Source organism: Sorghum bicolor, chromosome 9 (assembly GCF_000003195.3).
Source record: "Sorghum bicolor cultivar BTx623 chromosome 9, Sorghum_bicolor_NCBIv3, whole genome shotgun sequence".
Classification (NCBI taxonomy): domain Eukaryota; kingdom Viridiplantae; phylum Streptophyta; class Magnoliopsida; order Poales; family Poaceae; genus Sorghum; species Sorghum bicolor.
Window position 1 is genome coordinate 58,715,199 of NC_012878.2, and position 27,804 is coordinate 58,743,002.

Consider the following 27,804-nt stretch of genomic DNA (forward strand, 5'->3'; position numbering starts at 1 on the left):
GAGCAGACTACTTTTTTTTTTATGCACCCAAAACAAGGCAACAACCGCGAGAGTCGATCCACTTTGCTTATGGTCTGGGCCTTTATATCCCGACACGATCCGCTTCGCTACCAAGCTCGTTGGGCCGTGGTCTACAGCCCACGGCCCGCGAAAGGGAAGGAGAAGCGCGACCCAGCGACAGGACAAGCCTGCCGAGTCGTCGCTCGTGTCTCGTGTACCCGCCTGTCGTCTGACTGTCTCGCATCGGCATCGGCATCGGCATCGCGTGCGCCAGTGCCAAGCTAAAATTCCCCAACTCGCGTCGCGTCCAGTGTGCGTGCTAGACCCCCGTCCCGTCCTCGTCGCGCGGCCCAAAAGCCCCGCACCCAACCCCCAGCCCGGCGAGCGATGGAGGGGTCCGCGGCCGACGCGGAGCAGGAGCAGGAGCAGAAGCGGGCGGCGGCGGCGGCGGCGTACGACTACGAGGGCGACGCGCGCTGGGCCGACTACTGGTCCAACGTCCTCCTCCCGCCGAACCTCGCCTCCCGCCCCGACGTCGTCGACCACTTCAAGCGCAAGTTCTACCAGCGCTACATCGTGAGTTCCGCTTCCACCGCCGCCGCCGCCCTGCACCTGCCTTGCCTTGGAGTTCCGTGATTCCCTCGCCCCCTCCCGCCGCGGCCGCTGTTCCCCTACCACCCGTCCGCCCGCGCTGGGCAGTAGTGCTAGTTTAGGATCTGACGCGCTTTCCGTACGGAAGCGCAGCCCTGCCGAATTCGTGTGCGCTGGGAGTTTGCTTAAGCTTGTCGTGCTGAGGTCCAGATTGCAGGAGCGTGCCTTGTAGCGTCGGGTTTATGCGCTGGACTGCTGGTTGCAGCGAGTGGCTGAGCAGAGATCCAGTCGCGGTCGCGGCGCGCTGCCTTGCTTAGCTGCTGACGGTCTGCTTGCTTACTGTAGACTCTAGTTGAACACGGCATGCTCGATCGATTCCATCTGTTGCTTGCTTCCAACCCTTGGTGAAGCTTGTGATTTCATTATGGGGAATGCAACATGCTCCTTCTTACTAGTAGTTAGTAAGTTTATTATCCATATAAACCCATCTATAGGTATAGGTTGGGTCAGGATACTGTTATGCAGTTTGCTTGTACACACATACTTTAGACAATGGAAAACAAATTCTTGCCATTTGCGTTTGCACACCATTTTGAGTTGATATCATCCACTGAACAATGAAGAGTGAAGCAATACAGTTGTATATTTTGATTTTTTCCCTCCTTTGGTTTCGCAGGACCATGATTTGGTCGTTGAGCCGAGGTCATTCACTGGTTCCACTCAGCCCAGCAGGCCAGATGTAAGGTCTTCGTCTTCGTCATCCAGCGAGAACGTCAGGGCACGTAATTCAGGTAAACCATGTATGTTTTGGACATCCATCAGTTTGTGTATCACATGTCTCTGTTAGCTGAATCTATTTCTTGTGTAGGATCTACTTCGAGGTCAGCGCCTTCACCGCCGCCAACAACACAAACAGACAGTGCTGCCAATCCTTTACGGTTCGATGCACGGACTATACATTTCTCCATCAACGCATGGGTAAGGGATAAGCCACTCTTTTTCTTTGGTTTATTGAATTGTTAATTACGTGTGCCTAAAATGCTAGCTGGTTCTTCAAGTTCCATTGTTCTGCTTGTTTCTATGGCAATCCTTGTGGGCATGCCATTAGGAAACTCTCTTTGTTCCCTACCGCTGACCCATCAGCCTGTCGTGTTACTGTCCTGAACAGTAGTCTTGCTTGTGTTTTTTTACTTAATTAATTGTGGCATGATCGAAATATTATGTTTCAGATACTTGTGGTTTCTGGTCTGGGAATGCTTCCTATTTTGCCAAAACACCTTGCTGACCGAGCTTGCAAACTTTCACTGCTGGGAACAATACTTTCGTCAGGATATTCTCTATACAGCACTTATGGGGTAATTACCTGCCTAACTGAAGAATGAGTAATATATATAGTCACCGGATTATTTTTGCATGATGGGACTGATTAAAATTTTCTTTTATGTGTACAGAAACCAAGAGCATGGAACATGCCAGCAATTCAAGCTTGGTTGCAGTCTGTTCTTGCAACCAAGGATTTTATCCGTTTAATGTTCTCTTCTATGCTCTTCACATCTCAATTGCACTTGAAGAGTAAGATGCACCTTTTTTCATGCAAATTCATGTCTCTGATGTCTGCTTTTTGCTGCTTTTGGATATGCTTGCCTCATTATAATTTTATATTTCTCACAGTTGCTGCACTACCTGTGCTTTGCTGGGCGCTTGATCATGTTGCCAGATTCCTAAGGCGTAACTTTGCTCGATCCTCTTTCTATAGGTAACTGTATGTTGATTCGTTTCTGTATCCTTGGCACAATTGGTATCCAGTTCCCATTTCTCAATACTGTGTCGATTTCCTTTTCAGGCAATACCTGGAAGAGCCTTGTCTTTGGGTAGAGACAAATAATACTACACTGAGCCTCCTTAGTTCAAATGCTGAAATTGCCTTGGGTTTTCTTCTGATCATATCGCTGCTCTCGTATGTATATTCAGATCTCCATACTATTCTTAAGTTTTAATTTTATCTTAGGAATACATATTTGACCTTTACCCTTTTGTGTTGCAGGTGGCGCCGGAGCATAATTCAGACATTCATGTACTGGCAGGTGTGTTATCCCCCAAAAGTTCAGGCTTCCCTTTTTGTATTTCATCTCTTACTTGCATCATGTTTTGCTGCATGTAATTCCTAACCTCTGTATCTCTGGCCAGATGTACTGATTTAGCTTGTCTGCGGTATTGTTTCAATTCCAAGAGATCCAGTTTATTTTCTGCCTTAGTTTTTGTCCATCAACAACCAGCTAGAATTTTGTCGACAAATAGCAACTAGGTTATTAGTTATAGCTATCGTCTGTTAGGTGTATTACTGCTCTTTCCCAAGTAACTTGTATTAACCGTCAGCACACACGCTGCATTGCTTAACAGTGCCCTTCACATGCTTGTTTATCGTGTAGGTATTGAAGCTGATGTACCATGCTCCTGTGACATCCAGCTATCACCAGAGTGCCTGGGCGAAAATCGGCAGAATTGTGAATCCGTACATCCACCGCTACGCCCCATTCCTCCAGACGCCCATTTCTGCAATCCAAAGATGGTGGTTCAGGTAAAGAGACAGGCGGGTAAAAAAACATGTATCTGTTGCTGAATCACTGAACCGCCTGGGTGGTTTAAGATGGGCTACACAGAACATAGCACAGCCTCCGCGTTCGTATGTAATGCTGCAGCAGTGCACTGTATAATATAACATTTGCGGGATGACTGATATCCCAGAATTCTGGAGGGCCTTATCGTAACAAGAAGGTTTGCTGTATGTCTGTAAACTATGAGGTTGCAGGGATGACCATTGACCAACAATGCTGAATTGCAATCCGTGGGCTAACGTAACTATGTTCCATGCTTTTCAGTCACACAATCCACTGGCAGTATATGTACATTAGTTGTTGGACACCAACGCCTTCGTACAGCCCACAGATTTGCTTATTATTTGCTTTGACGGGGTATTATGAGCCTGTTCGTTTAATTTTATCTATTGAATTTGCTAGCCATTTAGCAGTGTTTTTATCTCACAATAAATAAGTTAAAGTACACTTTAAGCCATGACTTGAACAGGCTGTGCAGAGGTTATAAGGGAATCTCCTTGGTTCAACCCGGAATCTGTAGTGTGTGACGTTCTATGCATTTTGGATCAACCCGCAGTCTGCAGGATTTGCCTTGTGATGAGATTTTTTATTTTTTATTTTTTGAGAAACTGTTGCTGTTGTAATGAGATGAGATGGCAGGCCTTTTTGGTGTTGCCTTCTTTGCCCTGGGCTTGATGCCAAGGCGTCAGTTTAAGGTCTTGTTTGGATGTAGTCGGATTCGCATCAATCCATATGTGTTGGAGTGGATTGGAGTGGAATTTAAATTAAATTCCACTCCAATCCACTTCAATACACGTGGATTGAGGTGAATCCGACAACTTTCAAACAAGGCCTAAGTTGGATCCAGCCCAAATATTACGACCCGCTGCTGGGCAGCCATCCGTCTCCTCCGAGGAATCTGAAAACCCTAAATACCATTCGTCTCCTTCCCCGCCGCCGTCAGCAGGCCAGAGTTCCAGACCAACCCCCGCACACGCCGCCGCCAGCACACACCGTTTCAGTTCCAGCGCATCGTACCCTCACCGATGAAGTGCAAGCTGCTCCGCCTCCGCCCCAACCTATCCAGACCACGCGGCCGAGATGCTCTCGGAGCTTCTGCCCTGCCGTGCGGGAGCAATTCGTCGAACAGCTTGAGGCGCGCCGGCCGGGCAACCCGGGCGTCAGCCACGCACTCCAGCTGTTCGACGAATGCCTCCTCCACGCCAGGCAATGCCACGGCTACCCCCGCCTTCAACCACTTCCTCGCCCATGTGTTCGCCACTTTCTGGACGGGTTGCAAGGTGGATAGAAACGGATATTTGCTTCTATAGGGCAGGCTGATGTATATCTATATGATTTGCAGGCTCATCGCCAATTACAGGTCCAGCATGCCTCTTCCTTCGGGGTTACCATTCGTCGTCTCATCTCTACCGCCAGTTTAAGATGAGAACATGAGTTTTTCTTTCGTCGTCTGATCTCCACCACTAGTTTAAGATGAGAACATGAGTTCTTTTGTGGATGATGACCAGAAAGATGAGATTGAAAAGGTGAAGCATTTTGAGCTTCTTGCTCTTCCTGCTCATATGTCTTCTGAAGATCCGAAAAAACTGTTTTGAGTAGGTTGGGGAAGTTCTGGATGTGAATACTGCCTCCTTTCTTTGGTTTGGGGTTCGCGTTTGTTTTATTCTGCAATTCATTGTTACATTTTTATGCAAGTGCCAATGCAAGAAGTTGCCTTTAAAGGTTTAAATTCTGAGTTGATCTTCGTGTTAAACCATGCCAGTGATTTGTTGCTATATTTATATTGTTTTCTATTGCAAAATGATGAATAAGCATCTGATAGAGCAGAGATCTTCCCAAGACAGGAGCAGGAAACTAAGTTGAAAAATGTGTTCCTCTATACATTTTTGTTTAGTTTTTTGAAGCACTGTTAGACAAGCAAAATACATGGATGTATGACAACTCACATCCGCTTGTTATTATTAAAAAGTTCTGAATTTAAAATACAACCTTGTGATCAGTTTGAGACATAACATGGTACAAGGTTATCTGATTACATTTACATCCGCTGCTGAGTGGAAAATGCAGAACCTTATTTATACTTCCAGAAACCAGAACTGTTGTGTTCGTTTATACTTCCAGAAACCAGAAATGCACATGGTGGTGGATTATGTTTTCATAATTTATCGAGGAACCTTTCTAAAATATTTTTGAGCCCAAATTGTCCAAGCCTACCCAACTTGCCTGTGGCTTAATGCCTTTGTTGATTCCATATTATCCAAACTTAGTCTTGCAACCCAAAGAATGTGAATACATGCTAGTACTTGTTGGTTACTAGTTACACTTGATGAACTCTTATATATATTGTGCTTTGATACTAGCTAGATGTCTAGACCCTATTATTTTTTGTTCTTGTTACAGGAATAGGGGAGTCTCTTACAAGCTTAAGAACAGACCATTGTTGGTAATGCACTCCATGATTTGACACGTGATGATTTCATAAATGCAGCGGAAGAATTTTGAGCTGTTGCAGTGATATTTCCATCTTTCATATTTTGCCTTCGTCTTTTGCCAGACCACAGCCTGCAGGGCAGCATTTTATGCCTGTGGCTTCACCTTGGGCCACAGCAAGGTGGCAGTGGTAGCTGCAGTTGCAGTGTTGGATCCAGCTCGGATGGAAAGCGGCAGAGGGGAGTTGATATAGCAACAACAGCTGAAGGAGTGTGACAACGTCCATATTGATGCTTGCAGATGTTGCTGGTAGCACTCAGAAGTTAGACCCTCAGTGCCTAGCACTTTGAGTATTTCCGTTGCATTACCATGCTGGGTACGTATTAGATAATGTTGGAAACTGTACTCTAGTAATTTTCTTTTTCTCTGGTGTGTCTCGGTAGCAAGCTGCTGCTGTTAGAATGACAATACTGCAAGTGGCAGATGTGGTCTCTTATGCCGTGGCATTCTATCTGTGCGTCAAGCTTGAATATCGCTGCTGAAGAAGTGTACTCTTTTGCCGTGTTAGGTTAACTCAATGTGGTGGGTAAATTGAGATGTGTCAACCAATCACCACCTCTACATTAAGATGCGAACACCAAGATTTGCTATATGCCTTTGATCATTATTAAGCTTGATTCGTGATCAACTAGAGTCGAGATGATCATTATTACTCTGGTTCAGCAAGTCTGTACACTGCAGGATTGGAGATTTTCCCCGTCTCTCCACGAGTACCTGGGCGCTCCGCTCCCCGTCTCTCTACGAGTACCTGGGCAATCACGGACAACCATCTCTTGGTGAATTTCTTCAATGGAACAAACTATGATATGCTGCCTCATTGGAGCATTAAATCCTCTGCTCAAAGCTTTCTCAATGCTGTTCTTGGGCTGCAAATGGAAGGTCCTAAAAATAAGCAGGGGATAATGTCACAGCTTATATCTTAGCAGCTCAAGGTTTACAAAGGGTGCTATGTTCTTCGGCAAATGAAATGATAGTTTGTAAGAATACAAATCATGTAATCAATTGCCCTCTGAAGGAGGCGCTAAACGGGGAGTTCATCTCCTCTATAGCAGCGGTTTGCTGCAACTAATAAACTTGATGGTCCTCGTAAAAAAAAAAATTGCACAGCTTCTCTTGTACCTTTTTTTTTTAAAAAATTCAGCCATACTTTTCAGACCAGCGAACAGCTCTAGCCAAATTATAAATTTCAGAATTTTGGAGAGTCAAAACATTTCAAATTTAATTAAATTTATACCATAAGATAATATCATTTAGGATACCAACTAAGTATCGATAAATTTTTTATAGTAATATCTATTTAATGTCATGAATCTTTGTAATTCTTTTGATAATTTTGGTCAAATGACGCTGCCGATGATACCGTCGGAGGCCGGAATGGGGAAGGCGGGCAATACTGGGGTGGCGACGAAGCGGAGAGCCTGGTGGTTTACTGGGCCTGTGGGCCACTGCGGATGAGACCGAGGAGAGGAGGGGAAAAAGTCTACTTTACGTCCCTCAATTTTCGCAAAAGTCTAATTTTCATCCCTGAACTCTAAAACCGGACAAAATACATCCCTCAACTTTTAAAACCGTGCACATTACGTCCTTGACCTGGTTTTGAAAGCGGTTTTGCCTTTTTCTTTATATTTATTTTGGCTGAATTTTTTAAAAAATCACAGTAAATCACATAAAAATCATAAAATAGAAAACTCAATTTTGTTGGACTTCAGATCAGTAGATCTACACATTGAATATATAATATAGTATGTTCTAGTACAAAATTTTTTGATGCATCTTTAGATCTATATTTTTTTGTAATTAATTAGACTAATTATAGCTACATTTTCTATGGTCTAATTGTGATGAAATTTATATGATGAGCTAATTATTCTATGTTTGAGATATAGTAAAAATTGTATACTCATTGAATCACGTATTACTTAGTTATAGATTTATTTAGGTTTATGCTTGTTAAATTATAATAAATCTATAACTAAGTTATACATGATCTAATGAGTATGAAATTTGTACCTAGTTTAAACATATAATAATTAGTCTAACATAAAAAAAATCACCACAGTTGGACCATACAAACTATAGCTATGAATTATTCTAATTAATTATAGAAAAACACAGATCTAAAGCTACAATAAAAATTTTGTACTAAAGCATACTATATTATATGTTCACTATGTAGATCTACTTATCTAGAGTCCAACAAAATCAGATTTACTATTTTATGAATTTTATGTGATTTACTATAATTTTACAAATATTCAGCCAAAATAAATAAAAATAAAAAAGACAAAACTACCTTCAAAACCGCTTATAACCATGTTAGGGACGTAATATGTATGGTTTCAAAAATTGAGGGATATATTTTACCCGGTTTTGAAGTTCAGAGATGAAAAACAGAAACTTACGTAATATGTATGGTTTCAAAAATTGAGGAATATATTTTACCCGGTTTTGAAGTTTCAGAGATGAAAAACAGAAACTTTTGCCAAAGTTGAGACACTTCTTCCGAGGGGAGGGGAGGGGCTCCGTGGAAGAGGAAGGCGGGGTCAGAGATGGTGCGGAGCCACAGCTTGCAGGCGAGGGCTGCGCGGAAGAGACACTTCCTCCTCCATCAGAGCAGCCTGCCTGCGCCGGGCGGCGGACCGAGGACGCCAACGGGAGGAGCCGAGCGCGATTGGGATTTGGGGGGCACTTCACTTCCACTCGGGCCGGATGGGCTTATTGGGCCTATTTTTTTCTTCCCTCCCCTTTATTCCTTCCTCATTTCCTTGCGTGGCTGTGCTCTCGTCGGACGCCGGACTGTGCAAAAAAAAAAAAAAAAAGATGTTGCTGCCCAGGATCGAACTGGAGACCTTCAGTGTGTAAGACTGACGTGATAACCACTACACCACAGCAACGTAGATGACATTTCTTTTGAATAGGTTTATTTATACAATTATAATGTATGGTAGTAACTTGGTAAGCTTAACTACAATACCCATACAGTAAGAAATTGCGAATTGCGCTCACGTGCTGCTCGTTCTCCGATCCCCTTGCGCTTTTCTTTTTTTTTTCTTCTTCTGCGGAGAGAGAATCTGAGTGATGAGTGCTGGACGAGGACGAAAATAAATATCTGACGAGAAGAGAAATATACTCGTCGTAGAAAAGATCCCAACTCGCTTTCATTTCAGCCAAGATCGTCTTTTCCCCTGCTGCCAAGGTCCAACCAAACAGGAGGCTTGGATAGGGCTCCCCCCGGCTTTTCTATCCCTCCCTCTCCCTGTCCGTTCCTTCCACTCCCACAGTCCCAGCTGCCATTGCTCCTGCAACACCGTACAGCACATTACTACAGGAGGGAAAATAAAAGAGGCTGCATGGGCTTGCAGATGATCCATGGCAGGCCCTGCGCCTATTGCTGCCCGTCGTCGTCGTCCTCCTCCTCCTCCTCGTCTTCCTCCTCTGCGTGGATGATGCAGGCCCTGCCCCCGAAGCAGTCTCACCATCCATGTCAGTGCTCATCTGCTCCTCAACTCTAATCACACCTGCATTTCCTGCTGTCATCCTGCTGTGCTGTATGTAATTCTGTATTGATTGATGGCATACTACAAGATTATTACTGTTCTCACAGACTGACGGTAGGTAGGTAGGTAGGTAATGTAACAGTAACACCTTCCTTTGTTTTTGTAGTTTTGTTCCGAAACGAGGAACTAACGAAGGACATGCATGCATGCATGAACTCGTGATTGGCATGACTCTCTGTTGTTGTTTTTTTTTTCATTCCAAAGAAAGCGAAGGTCATGGTCATGATTGACTGAATATATAGCGTGTTCTTGCCATTTCTGGCGTTGTTTACAGTGAATGGAGGGAAGCCAATTTTCTCTGAATCCCTTGCAGCACTGGCGGCCATGCATCTCCTGCTAAAACGTCGCAGAGACCGCAGCAGCAGGGACATTGCATCTTCATCCGGCGTCCTCCAAATCACAGAGAACAAATCAGCCGCGGCCAACTTAACAAAACACAAGCAGGTCCTCTTTCATATCCATCCATCCCTCTGTGATCAGCAAGGTTTTATTTTTCCTTCTTTTCTATCTGTTCTTGGTATTTATTTACAGTAAGAATTGCAGGTGATGAGTGCAGAAAGGAAGCTCCTTGATGACGCTCTTGACAGAACTAGTGTTCAGTATGAGAGCTGGATGGATGAAGAGACATCGTTCTGGATGGACAGGGATAACACGAACAACAATTTTCAGTACGGTTTGTTAATGCAGAACCTTGAGGAATTGGAGACGAGTTTGGCTGGTAAAGACTTGAAGATTCTGGAAAATGACATCCTTGCACACATTCAGCAGCTTGGAGCTCTGAGATCGTTCGATGCGTCTACGGCCGTGGGCGCCACCCTGCTAGACACCCTAACACATGATCAACCAGACAGCTCTCTGCTTGACCAACAAATCATCGAGTTTGATCCAGAGACGACTCCTCTGGACGAGGAGGAGCAAGAAGATAGCCAAGTAGTCGTCGTCCGGAGTGGCAAGAGTGAGGAGAGGAAGCTGAAGAGAGTCAGAGCGTCAGAGAAAGGATCCAGGATCTCAGTGAAAGTGAATCCACGAAGACCCAAGAAATCATCCCGGAAGGCGAGTAGCAGCCAGTTTATATCCGAGTGGAAAAGTCACCCAGGACGAAGGAGGATCATTGTGCGTGAGCAATCAGCACTGCTAGCGACCATCAAGGTACTGTATTATCTGAAGCAGAATTCTTATTATCTTATATATTTTTACTGGTGATTAGAATCACATTACAGCAGAGAATTGAATGTCAAATTCTTCAGGCTTGGCTCTTACTTTGGTTCATTTGACTAGTGTTTCTATACATACTATATGTTTGTTGACCTGCATGCATTCAGGAATGCGCAAGCCTTGAGAAGATTAGGGAGAAGATGGTGAAGGAAGGGCAGGAGGTGAGCTACCACAGGTGGGCAGAGGCAGCTGGAATGGACGAGGCAGAGCTGATGAGCAGGCTGCAGACAGGCTACTGCTGCCGGGAGAGGCTGCTGGTGACCACCGAGTGGCTGGTCAGGTGCATCGCAAGATCATACACCGGCATGGGGACGGCCTTGGACGATCTGCTTCAGGTTCATATACTCTGATTATGTGTGACTGAAGATCTTGGTTATTGTTGGCTTGAAATGGCATCGATCTCTGCAGGCTGGGAAGATGGGCGTTCTTGACGGCGCCGAGAAGTTCGACACCCGGAAGGGGTGCAGGTTCTCCACGTACGTCAAGTACTGGATCAGGAAAGGGATGCTCGCTCTCCTCGCTGAAAACTCAGGAGTCACCCTGCTGCCTGTACGCAAGCCTGCTTCGATCTCTCAGTCTGTGTCTGTGTCTCGAGCTGAAAATGTGATTCACAATGCGTGCAATGCAAGTGCAGGCAAGAATGGAGAGCATCATGCGCAAGGTGAAGGAGGCGCGGCGTGGGATCAGGTACAGCGAGGGCAGGAACCCGTCGGACTCGGAGGTGGCCGCGGCCGTCGGCGTGTCGGTGGCCAACGTGAGGCTGGCGCGCAAGTGCTCCCGCAGGCCCGTCTCGCTCTACTCGGAGATCGGGATCGGGCAGCACGCCAAGTTCGCGGAGGTGATCCCGGACGAGGCGGCGGCGGCCGCGGAGGCGCCCGACGAGGCGGCGCTGTTCCGGGGCCAGCTGAGGGAGCGGCTGCTGCTGGTGCTGGGCAGGCTGCCGGCGCGGGAGGGACACGTGCTGAGGCTCCGACACGGGCTGGAGGACGGCCGGTGCAGGTCGCTGGAGGAGATCGGCGGCATGTACCGCGTGTCCAAGGAGTGGATCAGGAAGATCGAGAAGTCGGCCATGGCCAGGCTCAGGGACGACGACGACGTGCGTCGCGACCTCCACGACTTCGTCTGCTGATGCACTGCAATTTTAGTTTCAATTCAGATTCAGATTCAGATTCAGGGAATAATGATGTACGATAAAATTGCGACAGTATCAGACTGAATCTGTGCAGTATAGTAGTACCAACACATGCACGAATTATATATACAGGTATAGTACATACATACACACATGACAGAAATTTGTGATCCGACACGGGTATAATGACGCTGGGAATGTTTGAAAACGAACAAGACCTTATTCTGGGCAGTAAATTAAATTAATTGAGCTGATGATGGTCCTGACATTCATTTAATAATCATCTAACGGTATCGTGTTGTAGTTGGTTGCCTACGGCGGGCGACACCACTTTATTTTGTATCTATTTCTTTTTCTTTTTCGTTTTTGTGCCATGGCAGAATGTTTTTTTTTCTTGAAAAAAAAGATGTCTGGGAAAGCAAAGTGTCACGGCAGAATGCTTTTTTTTTTGAAAAAAAGAAACAAACTAGGGCCTTGTTTACTTCCGTTTTTTTTGGGAAATCGATACTGTAGTACTTTCGTTTGTATTTGATAAATATTGTCTAATTATGGACTAACTAGGCTAAAAAGATTCGTCTCGTCAATTCCGACCAAACTGTACAATTAGTTTTTATTTTTATTTATATTTAATACTCCATGCATGCGTCCAAAGATTCGATGTGACGGAGAATGTGAAAAATTTTGCAAAATTTTCTGGAAACTAAACAAGGCCTAGATGTCTGGGGAACAAAATAGCAAAGTGTCAGGGAAGAATGATTTAAAATCAAGTTTGGTGTTCCTCCTGTTCCATTAATTAAGTTTTTTTTTTGAACCCTTAGCCCTGCTGTTTTAATGTACCGAGAGAAGCCTATCATAAAAAAATAAAAAATAAATAAAAAGGCGAGCGAGTTTGCTTGCGCTGTGTGCCCCTACTCCTCTGGCTGGGCGGCGCGCAGGTGCCTTGCGCCGCCGGCGCCAACGCCGTTGGCCCATCCACTCCACCAGGCACCACTCCTCCCACCACACAAGGGCACGCCGCATGTCGCGAGTGGTCAAGCCAGTCCACCGCACGTGCTTGCAGCTGGAGCGAATCATCGTAGAGCAGCACCGCTCCGGAAGCCTCGGCCTAGAGGACGCGCTCAACCTGTTCGATGAATTGCTTCCTCGGGCCAGGTCGGCCTCGGTGCACGCCTTCAACCGTGTCCTCACAGTCGTCGCTCACGGGGACTCTTCCTCGTCACAGCGTCATGGCGCTGCACTTGCCGTGTCCCTTTTCAATACCATGGCCCAGGTCGGCGTCAATAAGCTGGCCACCGACGCTTGCACCTTTGGCATCCTCATCCGTTGCTTCTGCAATGTTGGCCTCTTGGACTTTGCCTTAGGTGCCTTTGGCTAGTTCCTCAAGACGGGATGGAGGGCGCAGGTCAAGGCCCTCAACCAGCTAATCAAGAGTCTCTGTGATGGCAATATGACGAGCGACGCAATTGATATAGTGTTCAAATGAATGCCGGAGCTTGGCTGCACACCTGATGTTTTCTCCTACAACATTCTTATCAAGGGTCTCTGTGATGGCAAGAGGACGAGCGACGCAATGGATATAGTGCTCAGACGAATGCCGGAGCTCGGCTGCACACCAAATCTTTTCTCCTACAACACTCTCATCAAGGGGCTCAGTTACGGCAAGCAGATGAGTGACACACTGAATATAGTGCTCAGACGAATGCTGGAGCTTGGCTGCACACCTAATGTTGTGTCCTACAACACTTTCATCAAGGGGCTCTGTGACGAGAGGAGGAGTCAAGAGGCTCTCGAGCTGCTGTTCACATGATGGCTGATGACGGATACAACTGCCCTCCCAATGTGCTGTCATACAACATGGTCATCAACGGCTTATTTAAAGAAGGTGAGGTCGACAAAGCTTATACCCTGTTTCATGAAATGCTGGGTCAGGGGTTTCCACCTAATATTGTGACATACAACTCAGTCATCGATGGCCTGTGCAAGGCTCAAGCAATGGACAAGGCTGAAGCAGTCCTACAACAGATGTTTGATAAAGGTGTTATGTTTTTCGAGAAAAAATAAAGGTGTTATGCCAGATAGTTGGTCCTATAATACTCTCATCCATGGGTATTGCTCTCTAGGACAGTTGGAAGAGGCAGTGAGACTGCTCAAAAAGATGTCTGGAGGTGGTCTTCAGCCAGATGTTGTGACTTACAGTCTGCTGATAGACTATTATTGCAAGATTGGAAGATGCACAGAAGCTAGGAATATCTTTGATTCGATGGTCCGGAGGGGTCAAAACCCTGATGCTTACACCTACCGCACTCTACTTCATGGGTACGCCACCAAAGGAGCTCTTGTTGATATGCATGATCTCCTTGCTTTGATGATTCAAGATGGTATCCCGCTTGAAGATCATGTCTTCAACATCCTGATACGTGCATACGCTAAAAATGAAACGCTGGATAAGGCAATGACTGCATTTATAGAAATGCGACAGAAAGGTTTTAGTCCAAATGTAGTCACCTACACCACGGTAATTGATATTCTTTGCAAGGCAGGCAGAGTGGAGGATGCTGTGTCCCATTTCAGTCAGATGGTCAGTGAAGGGTTGTCTCCTGACATCATAACTTTTACCTCACTAATACATGGTCTCTGTACCATTGGTGAATGGAAGAAGGTTGAAAAACTATCTTTTGAAATGATCAATAGGGGCATCCATCCCAATGCCATATTCCTGAACACAATAATGGACAGCCTATGCAAAGAAGGAAGGGTTCTAGAAGCACATGATTTCTTTGATCAGATCATACACGTAGGTGTGAAACCAGATGTTGTTTCATATACTATACTGATAGATGGATATTGCTTAGATGGGAAGATGGATGAATCGATTAAGCTACTTGGTCGTATGGTCTCCATTGGCTTGCGACCTGACAATGTGACCTATAGTGCTTTGCTTAATGGCTACTGTAAGAATGGAAGAGTTGATGATGCATTAGCTCTTTATAGAGAAATGTTCAGCAAGGATGTTAAACCTAATGCTATTACATATAACATAATATTGCACGGACTATTTCATGCTGGAAGGGTTGTTGCTGCAAGGGAGTTCTACATGAAAATTGTAGACAGCGGAATACAGTTGGGAATCAACACATACAACATAGTTCTTGGAGGACTCTGTGAAAATAGTTTTGTTGATGAGGCGTTGAGAATGTTTCAGGGCTTGCGTTCAAAAGAATTTCAGCTTGAGGTTCGGACTTTCAATATAATGATTGTTGGCTTGCTCAAAGTTGGCAGGATTGGCGATGCAAAGAGCCTGTTTTCGGCTATCTTGCCCAGTGGTCTAGTGCCTGATGCAATAATCTACGGCTTAATGATACAAAGTCATATAGAAGAAGGTTTGTTGGAGGAGTCTGATGAGCTTTTTCTATCTATGGAGAAGAATGGTTGTACTGCCAATTCACGTACGCTAAATGCCATAGTTAGAAAACTACTTGAAAAAGGAGATGTGAGAAGGGCTGGGACCTACCTTACCAAAATTGATGAGAAGGAATATTCCGTTGAAGCTTCCACTGCTGTATTGCTGATTTCTATTGTTTCAGAGAGGAAGTATCAGAAAGAAGTGAAGTTTCTTCCTGAAAAATATCAATCTTTCATGGAACCTAGGGATGATTGAGACCTTCTTTCCTGGTTTTACTGTGCTAGCTATACATTACATATTGTTAACTGAGAGTACATGGTCTCTTATCCTGTAAATGTTATGTTTGTGTCATGGGCATAAAGAGGGGCGCCATAGGGCGCAAGTGTCCTAGTTGGGCCTTAAGCCCATTAGTGTTAATTAGTGTCTCTTTTAGTTATTTGTCTATAGGAATAGTACCATATTGTCTAGGCATAAGAGGTGTTATTCCTATGTACCTTTTATATTCAGCCCATGAGGCACAATGGAAATCAAGCAATGAATTATGAAGAAACAATTCTAGTCTCCCTCAATCTCTCAAGCTCTTGGCAAAGCATAAGGCCTAGTTATATCAAAATATCCACCATGATCATAACATCTGATATCTAGATAGAGTCCAGCGATCCTCCTTCATCAGCCGGATCCTCCATCAGCCGAATCCTCCAGCACTTTCGATCCTCCATCAGCCGTTTCAAAAAAAAAAAAAGATACCGATCCAGATCGCCGCGTCGCCTACATCATCCATCGTGCCGCGCCGCCATAGCAACGCCACCAGCCGCCGCCGCACCCCCATCAGCACAGCCGCCGCGCCGCAGCCCCATCACCACCATCCACCGCCGCCACAATCATCGATCCAAATCCGCCACAACACACCGCCGCTGCCACGCTTTGCCTCGATGGATTTCCCTAAATTTGCGGGGAAATCTGATCCTGTGGGCTTCGTCAACCAGTGCGACTCCTACTTCCGCCGAGAGCGCATCATGGAGGAAGAAAAGGTATGGCTGATTTCCCATAATTTGGAAGATGACGTCCGGGTTTGGTTCCTACAAGTCCAGCACGCTGAAGGCACCCCGGCGTGGCGTCGCTTCACTGAGCTCCTGCACCTGCGCTTCACATCGCCCCCGTGCCCCGACCTGCTCCACCATGTGTCCCCTGCTGCTAACGACACTTCCCGCATCTTTGCTGATATATTCACGCAGCTGGATCGGATCAAGGAGTTGCTCAACGCGAAGGATAAGAAGGACCGTGAATGCCGGGCGGCTGTACGTCTCCAGGCAGCAGCACGGAGACTCCTGGCACGTCGCCGAGCGCAGGCTCTTCGTGCCACAAAAGCATCGAAGGAGCAAGTAACGGTGCGCCTCCAGGCAGCAGTGCGAGGAATGTTTGTCCGTCGCATGGTGCGGCAGATACGCATGCTTCTCAGCTCGACGTTGTCGTACGTGTTCATCCACTCGGACTCGCCGATACGGCCTGCGGCTCCAATTGCAGTGGAGGTCCAAGTATGGGCGTTTCCAGTGCAGCGACCTCGCATCAGCATCCAGCATCAGGCATCAAAGGCTATCTCATTCATCCTTGTGCCTGCCGTGGTGCTAGACACTTTCAGCATAAGAGCCAGCTGCTTCACACTCCACCCTTCAGCCTACAGGAAGCTAGCAGAGGCGCTCTTCCCATGGGATCCAGGTGGACATCCTTGTATTTTAGTATTCAATAAAAAGGGGAAGCCGAGGTGTAAAAGGCTTAACCCTATTTCGCGTCAACTCTCCAGCTTGAGGACGAGCTGGGTCTCCAAGGGCGGGGGAGATGTCATGGGCATAAAGAGAGGCGCCATAGGGCGCAAGTGTCCTAGTTGGGCCTTAAGCCCATTAGTGTTAATTAGTGTCTCTCTTAGTTATTTGTCTATAGGAATAGTACCATATTGTCTAGGCATAAGAGGTGTTATTCCTATGTACTTTTTATATTCAACCCATGAGGCACAATGGAAATCAAGCAATGAATTATGAAGAAACAATTCTAGTCTCCCTCAATCTCTCAAGCTCTTGGCAAAGCATAAGGCCTAGTTATCTCAAAATATCCACCATGATCATAACAGTTTGTAAGGTGCCACCTCTTGCAACCTTTCATAAGTCGGATTGAATCTAAACTCCAGAGAATAAATCATTTCTATCTGTTCTTGGTACTGCCACAAAAAAGTATTTTTACACCAAGACTTGTAGGTGGGTGCAGAAAGGGAACTCCTTGATGACGCTCTTGGCAGAACTAGTGTACAGTATGACAGCTGGATGGATGAAGAGACATTGTTCTGGATGGACAGGAATCACATGAACAGTAGTTTGCAGTACCGCCTGCTAATGCAGAACCTTCAGGAGTTGGACACGAGTTTGGCTGGTAAAGACTTGAAGATGCTGGAGAACGATATCCTTGTGCACATTGAGCAGCTTGGAGCTCTGAGATCATTTACTGCTTCTTTGACCAGGGGTGCCACCCTGCTAGACACCCTAACAAATGTCTCGTCATCACATGATCAATCAGACAGGTCTCTGCTTCACCAAATCATCAAGTTTGATCTAGAGACTCCTCTGAATGAGGAGCAAGAAGATACTAAAGTGGTCGTCTCTGGAGTGGCAAGAGTTAAGAGAGGAAGCTAAGAAGAATGAGGGCGTCAGAGAAAGGATCCAGGATCTCAGTGAAAGTGAATCCACCAAGACCCAGAAAACCACGGAAGGCGAGTAGCAGCCAGTTTACTATGTAGTATGTCATGTCAAGTAGCATTCTTATGTCCCTGTTTAGTTCGCACTCACATGTGTAACTATAGCAATTAGTGTCTAATCATAGATTAATTAGGCTTAAAAGATTTGTCTCGAAAAATACATGCAATCTGTGCAATTAGTTATTTTTTATATCTATATTTAATGCTCCATGCATGTGTCCAAACATTCAATGGGATGGGGTGAAAAGTTTTTGGGTGGGAACTAAACAGTGCCTATATATCTTTACTGGTGAATTAGAATTAAAGTACAACAGAGAATTGAATGTCAAATTCTTCAGGCTCTTGTTTTGTTTTATTTTACTACTGTTTGTTCACCTGCACTCAGTAATGTGCAAGCCATGAGAAGATGAGGGCGAAGATGGTGATGTAGGGCCAGGAGGTGAGCTACCTCAGGTGTGCAGAGGCATCTGGTGTGGATGAGGCAGAGCTGATGAGCAGACGGCATTACTGCTGCCGAGAGAGGATGCTGGTGACCACCGAGTGGCTCTTCAGTTACATTGCGAGAACATACACCGGGATGGGGACGGCCTTGGACAAACTGCTTCAGGTTCATATATTACATTGCATCTTCACCAGTCACCATTAATTCTGATGATTGTCTCCTATTTAACATAGTAACGAATACATATATATACATATGCATCGACACGACACCTGTCCGATCATTAATTAGATTATGTGCAAGTGACTGATGGATTTGCTTGGTTATTGTTGTGGAAATGGTCGCTGCAGGCTGGGAAGATCGGCGTGCTTGATGGCTCCGAGAAGTTTGACAACCGGAAGGGGTGCAGGTTCTCCACGTACGTCAAGTACTGGATCAGGAAAGGGATGCTTGCTCTCCTGGCTGAAAACTCAGGAGTCACCCTGCTGTCTGTAAGCCTCTCTCTGTCTCTCTGCAACCATCTGCTTGGAAACCTTTTGCCAATGGACTGATCAGAATGCATGTTTCCAACGTCAGGCTGGCGCACAAGTGCTCTTGCAGGGCCGTCTCGCTCTACTTGGAGATCGGGATCAGACAACACACATAGTTCGTGGTATTAACCTCTACCATCACTGCATCATGCTTCGCAGTACACGGTTTGACTATGAGTGATTTCTGTCTTGTTTGTTCAGGAGGTGATCCCGGACGAGGCCGACGGCATCTACGGAGGCTCCGAAGGAGGCTGCGCTGTTCCGGGGACCGGGGCCAGCAGGGAGAGGCAGCTGCTGGTGCAGGGTAGGCTGCCCGTGCGGGAAGGTCAAGTGCTGAGGCTGCAGCACAGGCTGGAGGACGGCCGGTGCCTGGTGCAAGTCGCTGGAGGAGATCGGCGGCATCTACCGCGTCTCCAAGGAGTGGATCAGGAAGATCGAGAAGCCGGCCATGACAATTGGCAAAGCTCAGCGATGACGAGGACATGTGTCGCAATCTCCAAGACTTCATCTGCCACTTCTGATTAACTAGGACGCTGTGCGCGGACCTTCTCTGTGCACCCATGGAGATTATACAGGTTGTCGAGTCTACCATCATAGAAATAAATCAAAAGCATGCACTACGTGGTCAAGACAACAATGCCACAGGAATACAGGATGGGTTGTCCTCAGGTAGAATGATCATTCAGTGACTGGTAACTGGTTCAAGAAATTGTTCAGTGATAGGTTCAGAAAATTCTGAGATAGCATGATTTATAGTTAATTTACATATGCGGAGCGTGTTGTCAATGCTCAGATAAATGGAGCATCTAACTTAACCTATAGAAGGAAGAAGAAAGTTTGAATCTAGACATATATGTATAGTGTTTTTGGACATGCTGAGATGGTATCCAGCAAAAGTGACACAATATTTGCCTGCTGAACCTTGTCACCGTGAAGACTGAATACTGCAATAAGAGTCTTCATGAATAACGTCGTCTTCAGTAGTAATTAAATCAATATGAATGCAGTAACAACTGCAGGTATATAAAATAAAAGGCATGCATAAATTGGTTGCTGAAGGTGACCTGAGAAGCAGTAATCTTCAGTTTGTGCCTTGTGGTGCTGTAGTGCGTGGCCTCATATCTGCATGGCAATCTTTTCTATACGCAATATGTTGTAGTTGCAATTTCTAGAAATACAGATGGTTTTAGGAACAATAGTTATGACAATGGCATTGAATTACCTGGATGTATCAATTAATGATTGGGGTTTGTTTTTAGGTTGACTGTGATTTCCAGGTTCTATGTTTGCAGCTTGTGAAGGCAGCAGTTCGATCCTAGTTGCTTATGCTGGTCTTATTAATTAGTTATTAAAAATATACGGGAATCAAAATCACGCAATGGTGTCGTGGTGTAGTTGGTTATCACGTCAGTCTAACACACTGAAGGTCTCCGGTTCGAACCCGGGCGACGCCATACTAATATTTTTTGTTTCTCTCTCGCTCTTTTTTTTTAATTGACGTTTTGGTTTCCTTGATGATGATGGTTGACCAGACTCAGGCCAGTGAAGTCAAGTCAACCCCATCTCGCTGGGACTGAGAGTTTGCTTGAGAAACCTTGAAAAAACAAAGATCTGCAGGATCTCTCGTCCAGTAATCCTTTTCCCCTTGTGCGTGAGGATCTGTCATTTCAAAGCGACCATGTTGTTATCTGCATAATATGTTTTTGTTTTGGGAAGCACAAGTTATGGTAAGCATTTGTCTGTCATAGCGCCTGATATCCATATATAGCATAAATCATCAGAAATGGCAAGCCGGAGACGCCTCTTCTGAATTCGCTGCCCAAGGAACTCCCAGCGGAGTTCTTGAAAGACATTACAGATGGGTTCTCCAATGAGCGACAACTTGGCAGAGGATTCTGAAAGATGGGACCGCGCGAGGTTACCGTGAAGAGGATCGGCAGCGGCTCGACGGTGGCGCCTGCCTGACAAACAGTTTCAGAATGAGGTTGGGAACCTTATGGCGGTCCGGCATGACAACATCGTCAAGCTAGTTGGCTTTTTTTTTTTTTTTTTGCTTTTGCTACGAATACATGAGAATGGGAAGCCTTCAGAACCATATTTTTGGTATGATGATACTGCATTATTATTTATACTTTTCAGTTGTGTAATCGAGACCAGTTGTGTTGTTGCACTATATATGTTTTTACCAATCTATTTTTCTTTTTTCAGTTTCCTCTTACCTTTCGGCTTCCCTTCGTGGTGAGGCCCAGATCCATGGGGTCTAGCTGCGGTTGCTGTCGGTCCATTTCCTCCGCTCGTCGCCGGTGACCGATCGATGTGGCAGTGTGTCACCGGCGTCCGGCGGCTGTGTTGTGTGCGTGGCTGCAATCCGCATCATGTGGCTACGAACGGAAGCTTGTCACGCAGAGCAGACAGCAGAGGTAGCTCGCGCGTCACTGTCGCTCTAAAGGCTGTCTGTTTGCAACAACAAGTGCGTCCAAAACGCCAGAAAAAAAAAACTTTGTGATATGGTGTCGTCAGATGCAGATCCATCCGTCTGCGTATGATAACCAGTTAAGTAGTTAACCGCCGGCATTAATCCGGGTACCTCGATATTGTATGGCCAGGAGCCGCTAGCATCTCATCTGACGACATGCATATATGCCGGTGAGCAGTCATCATCTCATCTGATTATGTGCATCTTAGTCTTATATCTTTGTTTCTCTGTATCTAGTACTCCTTGTACTCTTCTGTACTTTCTGGGTGTGCTGTGTGCACACTGGTCAGTATGTGATGTATACTTCATTGCTTAGTAAGTATAATAAAACTGGCTGATTCGCTTTTTAATTGCATAATAGTACTAATGCAAAAGACCTGCATCAGAGTCAGAGATATATACCGTCGTCCCTGGACTGGATAAGCTGCACCGTCAGATTCTTCCAGAATTTCAGATACAGCAACACGCGCACGTTCCTCCACTATTGCATATTGGCAAACACAGATCTGTTGAGATCTCTTCTCTGAATCTCTGAATTCTGAAAGTCATCCACTTTCAGGTTGGCAATTGGCATATGACATGATGAATGACTGCCCTGAATCGGACAACATACATATATATATATATTTATATGGGCAAATGAACCTATCGCCAAATGCTGGCCAGATTATTAAGGAGCTAGCTCAAGCGCGCACTATATATGTAGAATTATATATACGCCTAGATCTAGATGAGTGCTCGCCAATTGTCAATGGCACGACTACAGCCACTTTGGGTCGTGGACGCAGTGCACACACGTCAGGTCTGCCTTGCTTCACCCATGGAGTGCCACTACCTCTAAAAAAGCTTTGGCTCGTCAAAAAGTGAGATGCATGCATGTACAGTTTTTAGGACAGGGTAAACGGAAATTTGATACTTGTATGTAAGTACCCGGATAATCACGGCAAGATTTACATTACATCGATCCAAGTTTCGTTTACAACCATGCATCTTCATGCATGTCGGTTGTCGAATTTGCTTCAGCTTCAGCTTCAGCACACTTGTTGCCATTTTCACTCCTCGATCTTGCGATTCGTGGATCGACGGTGGGCAGTGTAAGTGGCACGCACACAAGCTAGGTTCCAATGGACGGCGTCGTCGACGACGACGACGATGATAGGGACATGCCAAGCTCCAGGTTCAGCGGGGAGCAATGGTACCGTCCATGTGCTTGCTGCTCCTCGTCCATCTCTGAAACTGATGCCTTGGGAGACAGAGAGTTCGAGCTTCCGGCGGCCTTGCAACCTGACGTGTTGGAGACGACGAGCACGACGTGTCTGCTTCCACTCTCACATTCCTGAACCTGCCACGCATCGAAATTAATGCATGTTTCTCAGAAGTATAATTAATTAATTTGATCTTCCAGGCAGATCAAAATAAAGGAAGGAACACAAATTAACCGAACGATTTCAGATACGAGTAGCGTTTTTTTAATTAACCATGTCGAAGAGGCTGGAGCGGCGCTTGCTGCTCTTCTTCGTGGCGCCGGCGCCGGCGCCGGCGCCGTTCTGCCGGAGGAAGAACTTCTGGGCGTGGCTGGCCACCTGCGTGGGCGTCCTGGTGGTGACGAAGCCCCTGGAGATGCCGCGCCAATCGCCCCTGCCCAGCTTCTCCAGCCCCACCAGGAACAGCCGGTGCTCCTCCTCGCTCCACGGCACCCCTTTCTTCCTCTCCCGCTCCCGCAACGCCGCCGACCCGCGACCGCCGTCGTCCGAGAGGTAGCAACCGTCGCAGCCGGACGACGGCGACAGCGCGACAGGCAGAGGCCAGCCGCCCTGCAGGCTCAGGCAGCCGCAGTCCACGCTGTAGCTCCTGTGCAGCTGCAACGACGGTGCCGTCGGCGTCGTCGGAGCGGCGGCGCCACCGCTACATGTTGAGGCGGCATGGAGCTGCACCCCGAACAGCCTCAGCCCTGCGGCGGCGGCGGCGCCACCGCGGCCGCAGCGCATGGTGGCGGCTTCACTCCCTCTCTGGTGGTCTGCGGTGGCGATGCGGCAGGCTATCGAGCCATGGCCGTAGCTGCCGCAGTTGGAGCATCTACTCGCCACGGCATGCATCGTTTGCATGTATAAAAAAGGAAAGGCTATCCGGCCGCTATCTCAATTCTCAGCAGAATTATATATGAGAAATTGAGAATGAGAACAACAACTGTGCTGGTCTTGGCATATGCCAACAACGGCCGAGACAACAATAATTGGAGCCGTCATTTTCATGTACGTACGTAGTAGACTATTGGAATTTTGGATGTACTATTATCTTATATAAATATTCTTTCTTTCTTGGTGACTATACTGTCATTGCACTAATCTCCTGATTATGTTGGCTAATCCAACCAGAGTCTTATCTTCTCTAACTACTGGATCTCTCTCTCTGATGCATTGCCACTGCCACTGGTAATAAAGCAAAGAGATTTGGGGTGAAGTGCTTGTCAGTCCATGATGGAGACAGGCATTTAGAATATATTGTACATTGCATGACCCAATTCACTGTCCATGGTTGATTTGTGATCAAAGGAAAGTGCATGTGTATGCATGATTGTGGGCTTGTGGCAGAATGTTTTGTTTAGGTCCATGCATGGGCCCCTGCTGGTCTGCTGTCAATCTGCTTTGCTTCAGTAAGCATGAAGAGATTTGGGACAGCTACCTAATTGGTCACTAGATTAAAGTGTAGTGCAAATAGTCTCTGATCCACTAACTCTGGCTCCAGGTACAGGCATGACATGGCCTGCAAGATTCAAGATCTCCTTTAGCCCCCAGCGTCTGTCTAATCCAATAATGCTCAGCGTGTAATAAAAAAGAAAAAACAGACTGCTGATTATGCAGTCATATTTATCCTTCTCTTATTTTTTTTGGAGAATATGTCGCATTATATTATTTCTTATCAATATTACACTGGTAAAATAAAATCGAATCAAAAATTTTCTGAGGTGAATAACAATGTCACGATTTATGAAAGAATCTCTTTTCCTATATTAATTAATAAAACACACATGTTGTTTTTTGGAAAAAAAAACAAAAAAAGCAGCACCAGCCGCAGTTCTCTCGTTTATTGGGCTCATTTCTACCCGTTCAGTATGAAAGGCCCAATAAACCAGCATCCGCGCAAGAACACCACAATATCCGTGTTTGCGCCTAGGCCCACAAATCTCGAGCCCGACCCGCCGCTTCTCGGGCACCGAGTCTAGTACCAATACCAACTCAAATGGCAAAAATAGCCCCCGACACAGCACTAAGCTTCAGCCTGGTACACCAGTAATTATCTCCACCTCTTATACCCCTTTCCGTCATTTAGCAAATGGAAATGATAAACTAATGAGCCCGTCGTCGTCTGAAAGCGGAAACCCGGCGGCCGTACAGTAGTAGGCAGCAGTGTCACCTGCAGCCGCAACCTCACCAAGGCGGAAGTGAAGCTCGTTGGCGGCTAGGGTTTTTGCGGCCTCCCGCAGTGACCAAAGCCCAAACCCTAGAGCACCCGCGCCCATTCCATGGCGTGCTAGGCCTCGATCGAGGCTGCGGGGATTAGTACCGCGGGTTGGGATTAGAGCAAGCGCCGACCCGAAATGGCGTCGAGGAACCAATTCGATCTCCTTGGAGACGTCGACAACGACGACCCCGCCCACCTCCTCGCAGCCGCCGAGAAGAAGGCGGCCGCGGCGCCTAAGCCTGCGCCTGCGCCAGCGCCCGCGCCGGCCAAGCTGCCTACCAGGCCACCTCCGCCCGCGCAAGCTGGTGAGTCCATAGCGATACGCTTCCGATGTTGCGGTTTGTGTTTGGTAGGAATTATCCCATTTCGAGATCCACGGGTGCCGCCTCAAGCTCGGAGTTTTGATTATTCATGTCAAATTTCACTCTTGTGTGATTTCAGTGAGGGAAGAAAGGAGCTATGGTGCTCCACCGCGCGATGGACCTGGACGTGGTGGTCCAGGACGCGGAAGAGGCAGCCGTGGCGGCAGGACTGGCCCGAGGCGAGAATTTGGTGATGCTGGTGCCAATGGCTTTGAGGGAGGGTATGGTGGTGGTGGTGGCTTTGGAGACGGTGCAGTTGCTCGCGGTGAAAATGGTGAGGGGAGGCAGGCAGAGAGGGGCCGTGGGCCGCGCCAGCCTTACCGTGGAGGTGGGCGCCGTGGTGGGTATACTGATGGGCAGTCTGGGGATGAGTTCGGACGCCCTCGCCGGGCATATGAGCGCCACAGCGGCACGGGCCGTGGCTATGAGATGAAGCGTGAAGGGTCTGGGCGAGGAAATTGGGGAACTGCAACCGATGAAGGCCTTGCACAGTTAAGATTGTTGCTATTGAGTCTTCAATATGTGGTTTTATGTACCACCTTTTAAGTTACAAAGATGGGTGTGTAGAGTTTTGACCTTTCTGTGTGCGGCATATAGGGACACTGCAGATGCTCTTAATCCTGAGGAGACTTCTGCCGTGGTGGAGGATGAGAAGAAACCTGAAGATGCACCACAGTCTGAGGTTGAGAAGGACAAGGACGGTGCAGAGAATGAAGAGGAGGAAAAGGAACCTGAGGATAAGGTATATTTCTGATTTGTACTATGACGCTCCTGCTACCACATTCTGTACAGGGTGATGGTAGCACTCTTTAACATGCGTAGCACCACCTGTAATTTTGGGTATTATGACATTTGCAATGCTCTGAACATTTGTTTATATATCTTGAAAAATATGGAGTAGATTGGTGGAAATATTTTGTGATTCATTTAGTTTCATTCATATAAAACCTGCTCGATAGCCTACTACCATTTATTTATTTTGGAAATTCTTGCTTGAAAATCAGTGTTGCTGTGCCAATAAGGGAATGCCATTATGTTCTTCATGACTGCATTAATTTTGGTTTTTAAGGCTCTTCTGCATTTCTATCCATTAGTTTTGCTCAATCCTGCCAAATGTAATGGCCCTCCATTAGAATGCATTCATTACTATTCTTTGTCTGCCTGTCAGTTTTCCAGTTATGGAAAATTCAGTCCGGAACATGCTATGTGCTTGCAAGTTTTGGCTCCAAGATTTGATTTGGGATATTTGTGTTTCTTGTAAAACAATTGTGAACATTTGATTATGGTAGCAGTATCGTTACTCCCTCGTTCTCCTTTTTCCCCTTTGGGTGGTTTTATTGAATCTTTGTATTTCTGTAACTCAACTTCTCTTGGCCTTTTGGGTGCTTTTGTATGGATACTCCTATATGTTTGCCATGTTCCTGTTACTGATATGGCATCCCTGCATACTTACTGGGCTTTAATTTTTTTTATCAAAATAGAGTAGCTTGTGAATTAATGTTTGCTCCAACCATGATGCAGGAGATGACTTTGGAGGAATATGAAAAGGTACTGGAGGAAAAACGAAAAGCTTTACTTGCCCTTAAGGCTGAGGAGAGAAAAGTTGAAATTGACAAGGAGCTGCAGTCCATGCAACAATTGTCAGTTAAAAAGGATGCTGATGAAGTGTTTATCAAGCTGGTACGTTACATTGCGTGCATACTGCTCTTTCCTTTTCCTGTTGGTCACAGTCGGTTTTGATTTTCATCCAAACTATTACCCAAACAATTCTAGGGCTCTGACAAGGACTTGAAAAAGAAAGAAAATGCTGAAAGAGAAGAACGGGCCAAGAAGGTATATGATATTTTCACCTCGTTACACTTTCGTCTGATCATCAGAGTTGCTGTTGTTTTGCTAACTGCTATATCTGTTTCCTGTTTCCTTTGTTCCCGCCTCCCTGAAGTCCCTGAGCATCAACGAATTCTTGAAGCCGGCTGAAGGTGAGAGGTACTATAACCCCAGTAGCCGTGGCCGTGGGCGCGGTAGGGGTCGTGGTGAGCGTGGGGGGTTCCGTGGTGGTTACAATGGTAGCTATCGGGGACCAGCTGCTGCTCCAGCCATCGAAGACCAGGCTCAGTTCCCTGCCCTGGCCTAAGCACAGCTCGGTTTACTCCTGAGTTCGCTCAAGATCATGTCACTGTTGTTGAGTCCTCTTGTTGCTGCTGCTGCTGCTATGTCGCTCCCAGCATGTTTATCGCCGTGCCGTGTGGTGTATCCGTGTGTGGTGTTGTAGGGGTTACCTGCTTCTGTTTTTTTGGTAGGATTATGTGTCCAACATTTCTCATGTACTGGTGTGCTCGTGATTAAATGGTTTTGCTCACTGAGAAATTAAATCCTCTGGCCCGCCTCGTAATGGTTGTGGACTTTGTCACCGGAGACGTAGAAGGGACAACATTCTTACCCACAAGGATTCCGATTCAGCAACAGCAACGTTAATCGCACGAACAGCTCGAGTTATCAAGTACCTACACATCCTTCCCACAAGGAGTACGATTCAGCAGCGTTAATTGGACGAAACAACAGCTCGAGTTATCAAGTACAGAATCGTTTTCGGCTACTTGGAGTCCCGAGCCAGGCTGTCTCTTCCGTCTCACCCAACGGCAAAGATCTTTGTTCAGGGGGCAAGTATACCCTCCGAGATGGTTCCGAGCCCTAAAAGACAAGGCATGGAATAAGGTTTATGCACCCTTTTTTTTATATAGAGAAGTATAGTTAAATTGTTTATGCACCCTCCGAGATGCAAACAT

General features: G+C 46.4%; 4 protein-coding genes, 2 non-coding genes and 2 pseudogenes across 7 annotated transcripts; 6 read left to right on the forward strand and 2 right to left on the reverse strand.

Annotated features, from left to right (window-relative positions):
- Window positions 245–3,478, forward strand: LOC8065311. Its single transcript, XM_002440316.2, has 9 exons — window positions 245–576; window positions 1,268–1,382; window positions 1,460–1,569; window positions 1,821–1,946; window positions 2,043–2,163; window positions 2,263–2,347; window positions 2,435–2,548; window positions 2,636–2,675; window positions 3,021–3,478. The coding sequence occupies exons 1-9, from the start codon at window positions 388–390 to the stop codon at window positions 3,171–3,173; spliced, it is 1,053 nt and encodes a 350-aa protein (XP_002440361.1). The 5' UTR covers window positions 245–387; the 3' UTR covers window positions 3,174–3,478.
- On the reverse strand, window positions 8,518–8,590 carry TRNAV-UAC. The gene has a single exon. It is a non-coding gene; the product is annotated as a tRNA-Val (tRNA).
- Window positions 8,923–11,877, forward strand: LOC8066548 (RNA polymerase sigma factor SigA1). 2 transcript variants are annotated; one of them, XM_002440317.2, is made up of 6 exons: window positions 8,923–9,179; window positions 9,567–9,697; window positions 9,797–10,402; window positions 10,576–10,803; window positions 10,877–11,017; window positions 11,103–11,877. In XM_002440317.2, the coding sequence occupies exons 1-6, from the start codon at window positions 9,047–9,049 to the stop codon at window positions 11,595–11,597; spliced, it is 1,734 nt and encodes a 577-aa protein (XP_002440362.2). In that variant the 5' UTR covers window positions 8,923–9,046; the 3' UTR covers window positions 11,598–11,877. The 2 variants fall into 2 exon arrangements, with proteins under 2 accessions (XP_002440362.2, XP_021302759.1); XM_021447084.1 differs by having other exon boundaries at window positions 8,924–9,179; window positions 9,528–9,697.
- On the forward strand, window positions 12,487–15,768 carry LOC8066549 (annotated as a pseudogene).
- LOC8066551 lies at window positions 15,319–19,686 on the forward strand (annotated as a pseudogene).
- TRNAV-AAC lies at window positions 20,099–20,172 on the forward strand. The gene has a single exon. It is a non-coding gene; the product is annotated as a tRNA-Val (tRNA).
- LOC110430297 (transcription factor MYBS3-like) lies at window positions 22,093–23,393 on the reverse strand. The gene is made up of 2 exons (XM_021447754.1): window positions 22,673–23,393; window positions 22,093–22,536 (listed from the first exon to the last, which is right to left on the reverse strand). The coding sequence occupies exons 1-2, from the start codon at window positions 23,297–23,299 to the stop codon at window positions 22,309–22,311; spliced, it is 855 nt and encodes a 284-aa protein (XP_021303429.1). The 5' UTR covers window positions 23,300–23,393; the 3' UTR covers window positions 22,093–22,308.
- On the forward strand, window positions 24,568–27,393 carry LOC8066552 (RGG repeats nuclear RNA binding protein A). The gene is made up of 6 exons (XM_002440321.2): window positions 24,568–24,961; window positions 25,098–25,509; window positions 25,616–25,760; window positions 26,540–26,698; window positions 26,792–26,851; window positions 26,961–27,393. Exons 1-6 carry the CDS (start codon window positions 24,793–24,795, stop codon window positions 27,150–27,152), a joined length of 1,137 nt encoding a protein of 378 aa, XP_002440366.1. The 5' UTR covers window positions 24,568–24,792; the 3' UTR covers window positions 27,153–27,393.